General features: G+C 41.8%; 3 protein-coding genes across 7 annotated transcripts in view; 2 read left to right on the forward strand and 1 right to left on the reverse strand.

Moving 5' to 3' along the window:
* The window catches only part of LOC119161647 (low choriolytic enzyme), a 1,178,895-nt gene that overhangs the window by 890,870 nt on the left and 275,913 nt on the right, over positions 1-12,112 (forward strand). For all 5 annotated transcript variants that reach the window (XR_012887764.1, XM_075880929.1, XM_075880927.1 and 2 more), the window contains one exon: positions 2,298-2,412. Coding sequence is in view for 4 of the 5 variants with exons in the window: in XM_075880929.1 (XP_075737044.1) it covers positions 2,298-2,412 (115 nt within the window). In the remaining variant the exon portion in view is untranslated. The remainder of the gene's footprint in view (positions 1-2,297; positions 2,413-12,112) is intronic.
* The window catches only part of LOC142776727 (uncharacterized), a 239,037-nt gene that overhangs the window by 157,059 nt on the left and 69,866 nt on the right, over positions 1-12,112 (reverse strand). The gene's annotated exons all lie outside the window — the stretch shown is intronic.
* LOC142775101 (uncharacterized) lies at positions 5,999-10,221 on the forward strand. Its single transcript, XM_075876441.1, has 3 exons — positions 5,999-6,298; positions 7,952-8,117; positions 9,462-10,221. Exons 1-3 carry the CDS (start codon positions 6,028-6,030, stop codon positions 9,703-9,705), a joined length of 681 nt encoding a protein of 226 aa, XP_075732556.1. The 5' UTR covers positions 5,999-6,027; the 3' UTR covers positions 9,706-10,221.

The following is a 12,112-nucleotide window of genomic DNA, read 5'->3' on the forward strand; positions in this document are numbered from 1 at the left end:
ACAGCCTCGTACAATGTTGACATTTTTTCTGCCTGCGCATAGTAGTGTATGTGCAATTTAATAAAGATTTCATTCCTGATACATTATTACGAAAGTATGTCCTTGTGTTTTTTTATTTTTGTTTTTTCCCGTGCACTCATAAAAAGACCTCATCGTTGTTCTTCGGCACATGAAATAAATGTTTGATTGATTGTGAAGTCCTCAGGCTTCACCTACAAAGACTTTTAGCAACAATCTGCGCACAGCACGTGGCAGTTTGAGAATCCTCACAATTGGTTGAGATCCTACTATTAAGAGTGCGTGCTCGCGCTTGGATCAGAGCTTGTGTGCCATCACTTCCCTTTGTCTTTTTATGTGTGCGAGAGTGAGTATTGAGTTGTTTCCAACAAAGTTGTCCGAACGTGGCTCTTCATCACGTGTTACCTTTGTAAATTTTCCTTGTTATCTTGGAACGCCCGAAAAATTGAAGCCCCAGTAGATATCATTATTGAAGTAGAATATTAGAGCATTCACTACCGAGTTATATATTGCAAAAGTTGCGTTTAAAAAAAGCTTTTAATTTTGCTCTCTTTATATCAGTTAAGGTATGAGGCCAAAAGGCAGAATTCAAGGAAAAGCCGTTATAACTATACATAATCAGTCTGCAATAAAATCATATCATTTTAGGCATATGTGAGCTATAAAAAGTAAGAATTTTAATTTTTTTATCATAAAAAAACTTTAATAAAAGCAGGCCTTACAAGAAAACTCCCGCTTTAACTTTGACCAAGTTAATATTTTTCGTAAGGACATAAAAAGAGCTTGGGTCATTGCAACAAAACCAGTGACATTTCATAAATATTAAAATGTTTGTAAATAAATGACCAGAAAGTCTGCACTTACACTAAGGACACCTTCGTATAACGAGCAGCCCTAATATTTTGGCACGATTTTGCTTATTTAGGCTTATTACATGCCTACTGGTGTGATAAGAAAGTGTGCCAAGATTTAATAAAAAATGCTTACTTGTTAAAGAATGTAGGCGTAGAGAAAAATGCCAGAAAAAATTATTTTAAAGAATAAGCAAAAACTGATTTTAAACAGGTGATGTGCTTACACAGGATACTCAGGAGGGCAAAAATTGTCAATATTTGTAGCGTGTTCCATCGTGGACCTTACTACTGTGTGCATTTCCTGGAGCGGCACTCCAACTTTTTCTCTTTCTAACTGGTTATACAGCATCGATGCCATGATATTGGGCTTTCGCGCTGCAAGGCTGATCATTTTGGGGCACAATTTTGTAGTGTAGGAGCCAGGCTTGATCTGTAGGAGCCAGCTTGGATGTGCCGATTGTGCTTCTGTTACCATTACCTAAATGTGGCACAGTGTTAGCAAAAGAAAATTAGATGGTTTATAGATTCAAGTACATTTCATTGAGCATGAACCAGACCTGTGCCACTTCGCGCGTTCATCTAGTAAGCTTATTAGGAATAAAACGGATGTTTCGGGAATGCTTTAAAAGTGTTATGACGTATTCGCACTTGATTTGATTGCTGAATATTCAACAAGTCCTACACAGCAGGCTAATTATAAGGTTCACCCAAACCTGGCACTTTAACTTTCGCTTTCGTATGTGATCGGCAGTCTAGCATTTATGCTTGTATCTTTTGAAAGAAACTGCGTAGCTGGCAGCTTATGCTTCGAAAGTGCACATTTAACAAAACAAAACAAAAAATGACACTTTGAAAATTATGTGCTGTTTCTCTTAGATCTCATACCTTAATATATGTGCGCTTCAAAGCTAAGCTCATTGTTCAGGAATATATACGTAATAGCGTGGAAACAAACATATGGTAGGAAAAAAGAGCAAGCCGTCTTAGCGAGGAAGTAATTGTGTTACTGAACGCTACGGGTTAGTTTGGGGTTATGAATGCTTTTTTTTTCTTTTTACACTTGTTTACTTTCTATATTCGTACACGTGCTCTTCTTTCTGCTGATGTGACCCGTGTGTGCCTTTACTCGCGTATACGTAGCACTGGTTCCACAATACTGCTCCTTTGAATGCTAGCGCTTGTCCACATTTTTTTTTTCGTCTCTTGTGTTCGTTTACACGCTATTACGTTTTTTATTATGAAGTACCAACTTGCCAGATCAGCAAACCTTAACAATTCAAATATTTTCCATTGAAATACGAGAGTTGACGATACAAGTCGATTGCAATGCCGTTACCGACTCATAGATCTTATATCTGGGCACGACTTTCTCTATACGCCTTCTAAATTTGATTGATCAGTGAATACTCTCTGTTGTACTTTCAGGAACAGCTATTGACCACATATACCGTCGTTCATGACAGGGTGCTTACATGGCCTGAAGGAGTCGTGTTCTACAAGTACGAAACAGATATGGAAACTGAGACTGAGATTGCCTTCGGTAAGTTACTGCATCACGATTGTCTTTTCCTGCATTCAGCTTCATTAATAAAGATGCTCACACAGAGTTCAGTTTTAAATTTAAATTCATAGACGCGAGCATAAGTATACTACTGCATTATTAGCTTATGAGTTCTAATAAACTTGACATTGTTCTTTTAACTTCTCTCCCAACGAAAAATGTATTTTCAGTTAGTATTTTGCGTATTTTGGCCCAGGAAAATCTACCCTGTTCAGAACTTTGGCTTTTTTTTATTTCACAAATGTTAATAATCATAAAGGACCAGGAAATATTGTGTACATTTCCACGTACGTTTCTTGTTTCAATTTTGCGATATGCGGTTGGAACCCTTAAAAACGCCAGCAATGCTAAGCGCAGAAACCACCTCAATGTTCGGCAAGCTTCGTGAATGTAGTTGATCGTTTTTTTTACTTAGTAGTAATTTTTACTTAGTAGTAGTTTTTACTCAACGCCAAATACCGCGGTTGTCGGGAAGGTCTAATTACACTGTAAATTGTATCCAAGCTTGTAGGAGCGAAGGCCGCATCAACCACGCTTTTCTAAACGGCACCCTAATGCAACGATTGCTACTCTAGACGCCCGCATGCTCGACGCCGCGAAGGCAAGCCCACCGAGCACGGGCAAGCCCCTTCAGTACTGCCAAAGAGATGGGTGAGGCCGCTGGAGTGTTTGCAAGCACGTCGACCATAAACCGACAACCAGAGGGAGGTAAACTCAAGAGACACGTTGCGGCCCAGGAGCCACGCCTCTCCTTGTGAAACAAGACGGCACGTCTTAACTAGAACGCATCTTCCAGACGACTGAAAAAGAATACTTTTTGCTCTCTCGGGTATACGATCACAAGCTAGGACCAAAAGCGACGTGTGTGGCGCCATGTCATTGCCCTCTACCATCCCCTCTACGTGCAAAAAGTAGCATTGAGTGGACGTACGGCTGTTAGTTTTTGGGCGCTACGCTCCGTGATAGCCTTGCCGTTTTGCAATGCGATGAGAGACCACTGAGACCGACAAAGTATTGCGACATCATATATTACGTCATGATACCTTACGCGTTGGAGGGGTCTTTTCCTGACGCGCACTTCCTGTTCCACCGAGACCTTTAACCTGCCCATAATGCAAAGGTTGTTGAAAAGGTCAAAGGTCTTCAGCAGCGAGGGGTGTGGTGCCTCAGGTGGGTCCCCAGAGGGGAGACCTCAACATCATGGAGGCCATATGGGGCAGAATGAAGGTCACGCTGTGCAGAAGATGATAATACTGTTCCTCCCCTGATCAGCTATGGAGTACGGCTGTACAAGAATGAATGCACCTCCTAAATTTACGCAGTTTCATTGACAATCTGTACGCGTCACTACTGCCCGGAATGCAGGATGTGATTTCTTTCTCTTGATGTAGGAGCATCAAAAGAAAGAGCAGCTCTTCTATCCTTTATCACGTCTTCACCACTGTGTCAAAGTAACATGATCAGCACACTTAGGCACCAACTCACCCAAGAACACGTTTTAGGCACTGCCATTATGTTTGGCGAAAGCGGCGGCGCTCACAATTTCGCTCAACGCAAGAACATATAATATTGCGTTTTCTGCTTAGTTTTGCTGTGAACAGATGGCGCGAAATTGTGCTCACTCCCGCTTTTTTGGCCATTGCTGTGTTTGGATTTTGACACATGAAGTCTATGGGGACTGTCAAAACTCACATAATTGAATAACTCTGCCTTAGATGTTCTTTTCTATCACATTCTGTCGGTCAGAAGGCTCCTGCATCGTTGCATTGCACCTCCGGCCACAAGCAAAACACGACAACGCACGCCGAGAACCAAGCAGGCTGAACACACCGCAATCACCACACGCCCGCCGCGAACGAACGGCGCTTGCGGTACCAAAGCAAAAAAGACAGGGGTGAAAAAAAAAGAAAACGAGAAGCGTGAGCCCTGGACCGCAACTGAAAGAAAAAGTGGTGGCTACGTCATCTAGGTGATGCCCCGCCCTGCATGGATTAGCTGTGAAAACAGTCTCACTCATGGCACATACCCGCATACCAGTGCCACATAGCCACCCGCGGGTATAAGCCACAGTTGGGCAGAAAGTGTTTCACGACGTATGCGACGGGATAGGGACATGATTCATAATAGGATCAGCGAGTCGTATTCGTGAAACCAATTTATGCTGTCATAGAATTTTAGTTTACCGTAGTTAAGGGGGTGATCACGAGAGCACCCAGGTGTAAACGGCTCGATAGATAGATAGATAGATAGATAGATAGATAGATAGATAGATAGTAGATAGATAGATAGATAGATAGATAGATAGATAGATAGATAGATAGATAGATAGATAGATAGATAGATAGATAGATAGATAGATAGATAGATAGATGGATAGATAGACAGACAGACAGACAGACAGACAGACAGACAGACAGACAGACAGACAGACAGACAGACAGATAGATAGATAGATAGATAGATAGATAGATAGATAGATAGATAGATAGATAGATAGATAGATAGATAGATAGATAGATAGATAGATAGATAGATAGATAGATAGATAGACAAAAGTACATGCAGCACGCAATGCAATGCGTCGCCCTTAAAAAACCTAGTTCGAGAAAATATTTCCCTGCCCGTACTTCCCGCAGCTCTTTTCTTGTACGGCTGATGTGTTATGCAGGGACAAACGATTTTCAAACTTGGCTAATGTGGTTCAGTGCCCCACACTTTCTGCAGTTTCTTTTTTTCACGGGGGTGGGGGGGGGGGGGGGGTTCTGATGCCGTAAATATTGTAGCCGCACTTGTTCCATACCTTTCCATTTGGTGCCACTGAGTTCACTGTTATAGCGCGTGCTCCCCGACTGCTGCGTTTATATTTTTGACGCGTTACTTTCTTTTCATTACGACCCATTTTTTCAGCTTTTGGGAACGAAAGATAGTCCACACACAGTTTTTGTTGCAACCGTTTGTACCTAACAAAAAAAAGATACGTCAGTGTAGCAGTAGTTCTTGTAGAATAGCAAGTGCGCAATTAGCTATAAACTTCAGCTCGATCATTCAGTGATTCTCCTAGATGGTCTTTTACACGAAAAACAAAATTGTCAAGTATCAAGTTGTTTGCTCGCCTTCGAAAGTCTTCAAATGTTCGTCAAAATTTGCACTATATTTTTGTCTTCTTAAGCGTGAAACTTACAAGCTCTGCATGCTTTCCTGCCTTCTCAGCATATGCTGAGAGGGAAGGAAACATTTCTGTTACAGCGTGCACATCGCTTGATTGTCTGGTCAATACTGCAGCTGTGGCAAAAAATTCAAACTTACACTTCCGTTGCCTGGCCAGGGTGTTCTAGTGGCTAAAGTACTCGGCTGTTGACCCGCGAGCCGCGGAATCGAATCCCGGCTGCGGTGGCTGCATTTTTGATTAAAGCGGGAGAGACAAGGTGCGAATTCGGATGCGATTTGCCGTACGGCTGTTCGGGCCAACAGCCGCATCTGACAGCCGTCAGATAGCCGTCCGACAGAATGCGGCGACGATTCGCACGCCGCGCGTGCATCCAACTTGCTGAATGTAGCCGCACGGCAACCGCGGCGGTCTGTCGGCCACAGCCAATGGCAGCGCTGCATCGTGTGACGTCAGCGTCCCACTTCATCTCGCCAGTACAAGCTGCATGGACGCCATTTCGTCAACTTCATTTCAACTGTGCGCACGTACATTTTTTCGCCATGAGTCAAGCCGCGGTGCAAAGTGATCTACTAATATCGCTAGTTCATGAGCAGCGAGTGCTCTTGGACCAGCGGCTGGCGGCCTACAAGAACATCGATGCACGCACGGCTGCGTGGATTGCCGTCGCGACGAGCCTAGGCCTAGCTGGGACACAGGGTGAGTACCATACCAGCATTTCTAGGTGTGATTGTGCCGCCCAGCACGAGTTGCTACTATATCACTAGTATTTCACAAATGAACAATACGCGCATTTACGAACTCTGTCATCCCTCCTCCCCAAAAAAACGTAACGTCTACTACTGGCGCCGTACGCTCTTGTCTGCGAGTTTGTTCGCGACTGCCGCGTGTATATACAACTTTAATATTGCTGTGCTATAGCGGCGGAATGCTGCATAGATATTTTTTCAATTCTCGTGTGTTGCGCAGACCGATGAGAAAAGCGGCCGCAGCGAGGCAATGTCTATAGGGTGGTATTTGCATGTGTATCTGAACGAACGTGTTTTGGAAATACCTGAGCACTAAAATGGAACACACACAAGCATGTTTGCACCCACCCAGTGCGTGTTTTTGCATGACCCTCACAGGAACATTTTTATTTATATCCCCATCAGCGGCGGCGGCTCCGTTACCAGTTGTTTTTGCTAGTTGTCCACTTGTGGCTCACAAAGGAAGACAACTGGGCACGCTAATTCATGTTCAATAATGGTAACGTTGTGTGTGCGTTTGCAGGCCTTCTTGGCGTATTCATTCTCGGTGCATTTTTGCCGTTCTTAATCAACTTGTGGCCAAAAGAGTACAGCATACATGGCTCATTAGACGAATCGAACCTCCTGCACTGTCAGTACAGCTTGTGTGCTGCGTAGGACTGCAGCCGATCGCTTTAGTGAAAACACAATGTTCGATGGGTCGTTCGACGTGGCAGTAATCCAGAACTAATATAAAGTTTTTTTTTTCTAAATGAATGTAACCATAAACTAATTCCACACACAGTTGGAGCTTACGACTTGATTGTTTTTATGCCAAAATAAAACAACTCACAGCTGATGAATGAAATATTTTATTCCATAATAACTCTAACTAATCACTGAAACTCACATAATACTGCATAAGACTGCAGCTGATCACTTTAGTGAAAACACAAGTGTTCGATGATCGTTCGACGTGGCAGTAATCCAGAACTAATACCAAGTTTTTTTTTTTCGAAATGAATGTAACCATAAACTAATTTCACAGACAGTTGAAGCCTACGACTTGATTGTTTTATGCCAAAATAAAACAACTCACAGCAGATGAATGAAATATTTCATTCCATAATAACTGACTAATCACTGAAACTCACAAAAAACACCACATTGCTTCATTTTCTTTTTTAAAATTTAATGCTCAGTGTCATGAAAATATTTATTGTAGATTTGATTCATTTGAAAATAGTGTATCATAATTCGTGCCTAGAGGAAATCTGTTTATAAAGTGGTCGCCCGATAAATTCTCTCTAAAGACCTCGTTCGGTACAAAATCTGAAGTGATTGTTCTTTTTATTTGCTTGCACAAGGCACTTGCCTAACAATTGCCGTATAGAAAGCGTTCTCGCATTCATGCTGCAATAATGTTTTTGTAGTACACAGTTACAAGCACTTAATTTGCACTGGCAACCTTTCATACCTGCAAAGGTGCTTGCAAAATAAAATATACCTTAGAGGTATTCTTGAAGCACAAACTAAACTACAGTTTCTTCGGTGCTTCTTCTAACAGAGAATGCTAGGTTACCAGTTGCTATCCGCTAACTCGCGTACTCTTCTATGTTTGCAGGTGACACAGCAGCCATTTCCAAGCGATGGCGCAATCTAAGAGACACGTTTTGCAAGAAGTTGCGCGAATCAAAAAAGAAAAGTGAGGTGCCTGCTGGGGAGCCAGTCAGCTCGTGGAAGCACTTCACTCAAATGCTGCTCCTGCGGGACATTGTAGAGCCGCGTGTGTAAGAAAATCTTTTCATTTGCCCCACGAGGCTTTCGAAACAGCTGACAAATGCCATAATGCTCATGCTTTAGAGTTGGAAAACAAGGAAATCTTGGTCTACATCACTAACCCATTACTCACACACATTAACTGTGTGACTAGTATGATAGAAATAAAGTAGCTCATAGCAGATTCTCATGCCCTATTATTGGCTAGTATACTCACAGTACGTGTAAAGCAACACATACTTAATTACCACAATTTTCTGCATATTTCTTTGCTTTACTTTTAAAATGGAACAAACGATCATCACAACAAGGGTTTGAAGACATTACAGTGAATTATACAGCAGATACCAAAGTGAAACTAAAAATAAATGCTACAGATCACAGTGAACGTGTGCTGCAAGAGACTCCTCAATACGTCGACTTTGTAATTATCAGCCAATACACACCTCACATCGATAGGCCTTACGTATATGCATACACAAACAAATGTGGACTGGGCCACTCTGAGCTTCTAACATGGCGATATGCACACGATGGCTGACAGATGGCAGCGATTTCACATAATATCTATACAACCATAGCAATAAATGCTGAACTATGAAAATAGGTATAAGTGCATTAACGCATCACAATAACTACATTCAAATTAAAGTTGAAAAAGACTGATTTGTAATGATCAGGAGTTAATACAATTTTATTTTCAAGTGCACAGGTTAGACATCACATTCAGCACAGTAATGTATCATAATGAAAGAGCAGTGAATGTCAAAGGTGTCTTAATTTTTGAACTAGTGGTAGTAGTAAACTAGTGATGCGAAATGAGTATGGTTAATGTTTAGTCACACATTGTGATTGCAGATAGCAGGAATTCACACCAATTGGTAAATTTATAATCTTAGCTGTCACTGCTAACTCATGCACATTGTTGTAGCTACAATAAAGCAGTGTGTGCCAGGGACACTACCCCACAAACCAGTGCGTCATCATCACTGCCTCAAGATACAGTAGACTCTCAGTAAATGGAAATCTGTTAAATGGAACTATTGCACCTGCGATACTTGGTTTCGAGCTTGTATTCTGCACCCATGTTCACCTCTAAGTAAACGAAACCACTGTTTATTGCAACATATTTTCTCGGTTCCTGCAGGTTCCTATTAGTGAGAGTCCACTGTATCTCAAAACCATTACGGTTGACCTGTAAGTTGTAAATTGGAAGTGTGTATCTCCACAGGTGTGATAAGAAAAATAAATGCACAATGCAGCCATTAGCTGCAACAACACCATAAACGAGTGCCTTATTATGTATTGTAATGTTAAAGCAATCGTGGTTTACGTTACTCTATGCCTTCTCGTAGGGCCATCAGCAACATGGACACAATGGACCATGACTCCGTGGCAGAGATTCTTGGCCAAGAGCAAGACAGTATTTATGGCGAGTCACCAACACAAATGCTTTTAGACATGGTCGACGACACACAGACACCTCAAGCATCACAGACACGTTCATTTCATTCACTTCCTTCAAAAGATATCATTATTTCTGCGCTTTCACAACAAAACACATGCGCTTTTTCAAATGTCACACGCAACACTAAATGAAAAAAAAAAACGGACAATGAAGATGCAGCCCTAGAGGAAATAGACAAACAACTACAAACATCTGTTACAGACACACAGCACTTTCTTTTTTCTCTAGCGACACACATGGACAATATTCCACCCCATTTATCAGGGTTGTGTAAAATACACATGATGGACATTGTGAATCATTATGAGGCTGGGGTTGTGCCTAAAGAGTTGATCTCCTTACAGCCACCACAGCCACAGCCAACAGAATAAAAAACTGTCTGCAGTGAAAATGAGTGGCATTTGTAAATAAATTTTATGTATGTATGTTTTGAAGCTCATTGATTTTTTTCTTGTAAGCCAGGCACTCCTAGTCTGTCAACTCATCGGCAGGTGCCGATAGTCCCTATCCTAGCATCTTTCATGCTGCATCTTCTGGAACGCATGCCTAAAATGACATACGAAAGCATTTGGTCTTGCTCAGCTATTAACGCATTGTAATAAGATCAGCGAGTTCAACTTTCCCGAGTGTTGTTTATTGTCGTCGTACCCTCCTTTCACCAGAATAATTTCAGAGTGGGTGCCGCTTTTTGTTTCAAGCACATCGCAAAATGCTCTTGGCATCCTCTCAAACATGAGGACTATTGAATGCTGTATGAATGCAGCATTTTATAACGACTTGGTTGTAAAAAAATTCTAAGTTATGCATTTGTGTGCTTTTGGTTGGTGTACAGGCATTGTAGTTTATCGATCATGCGAGGAGCCTTGGTTGTGTTTATTTGACCATGGTATCTTTACATAGAAATATTACTGTGTAACACACTCAAGCCACCAATTGGCTTTGGCAGGCCTAGTCACATGTACTGTTTTATTTGAAGAAATAAAAGGTATTATTATTATTACTATCACATAAACTGTGACGCTTTGGTACTTACACTGCACTTAAAAGGAGTTGCCGTGCGCCACTGTGTGCTTATTATATTAAACAGCATGCTTTACATTTATGGTTGTTTAATGTCACTGAAACTTTCATCATTTTTTTACAGTCTTGAGCATTTGTGTGGCATTGTTATTGACTGACAGAAGGTAGTGGTCACTTTTATTCTTAAAAAAAATTGCTCGTCTCATAAAAAACCTTACCTTTGTTGTAGCATTGTCTTAATCCATCGATAAAACCTTTCAGTTGAACGCTTACAAGGTTTTTATACTTCTACTGGTGCAGGAACATGTGCGTACATGGTCCAGAATAATTTAGTGTTCATAATACGTTGCCATAAGTGCCTCTTCGCGTACCTGTGTCCTTTCGCACTACATTAAAGCTGTTCAGAATATCATCACTCCATTGCGTAAGAAAATAACACAGTTATCACTCAATGACACGCTTTTATGACCACCAAATAAAAAGAAATGCTACTTACCGTCGTAAAAAACTCACTCTCGGAGTGACGCTTTGTCCATGAAGGCCTCACCAACCACCTGCGTCTTTTTTTCCTTTTGCTGCTTTTGAATCAAGGTCACTGTTTTCTTTAATAGCAGTAGCCTTTTGCGGCGGTCTAGGTGAAACATTGCGCGGCTTCGAACGAACAGCACAAGTACACTTAGCACTACAACAACACACTATGCAACATGCCAGCGGCCTGCCGTTTGCCTTGTTAGTTGTTGCTCGTTTCGATCGCCGTTGCCAGCACTTCATCACGCAGTCTTCCAGACTTAGAGGATAGATATTTTGTATTTGTTAAATATTGTTTATCACCACTTACATAATCAGTTAGAAAAAAGTCACTTTTTATAAATGCAAGTATTCTTTTAAATTAGAAACAAGTGTGTTTTTTGAGACATTATTTGGACGCCAATTAGGAAGAAAAATAATAGCGGACAAGCAACAATTATATAGGCGGAGCTTAAAAATTTGAAGGCGCCGCACCATGTGTCCCAAAACGTGGCTAGCGGTAAATTGGACTGCGGTGCGCCGTACGGCAAATCGCATCCGAATTCGCACCATGTGTCTCCCGCTTACGGCGAAGATGCTTTGGTGCACGTTGAAGAACCTCAGGTGGTCGAAATTTCTGGAGTCCTGCTGTACGGCGTCTCTCATATCCATATGGTGGTTTCGGGACGTTATACCCTGCATATCAATCAAATCAATCACTTTCCGTTGCATAAGGCAGCTGAGCCAGATGTCATTTGACGTACACACAGCATTCGCTACCGGCAATAGTGTCGACGAATGGCCTTGTAGCATTACTAGGTAGGGCGGGTTGTCACGGTGTCGTTGTCGACATTGAAGGCTCTGTCATACTTCGATGTTCACGATGCGTGCGCAGCCGACTGTCATGACGTCGACGCAAATCCACCAGCTCTACACTCTAAGGTAAAAAGGCATTAAAAGGGTGTGTGATTCGTCCTATTGGGGACTAATGGGGCTGCCACAACCATTAAT

This window comes from Rhipicephalus microplus, chromosome X, assembly GCF_043290135.1.
Source record: "Rhipicephalus microplus isolate Deutch F79 chromosome X, USDA_Rmic, whole genome shotgun sequence".
In the NCBI taxonomy this organism is placed as follows: Eukaryota; Metazoa; Arthropoda; class Arachnida; order Ixodida; family Ixodidae; genus Rhipicephalus; species Rhipicephalus microplus.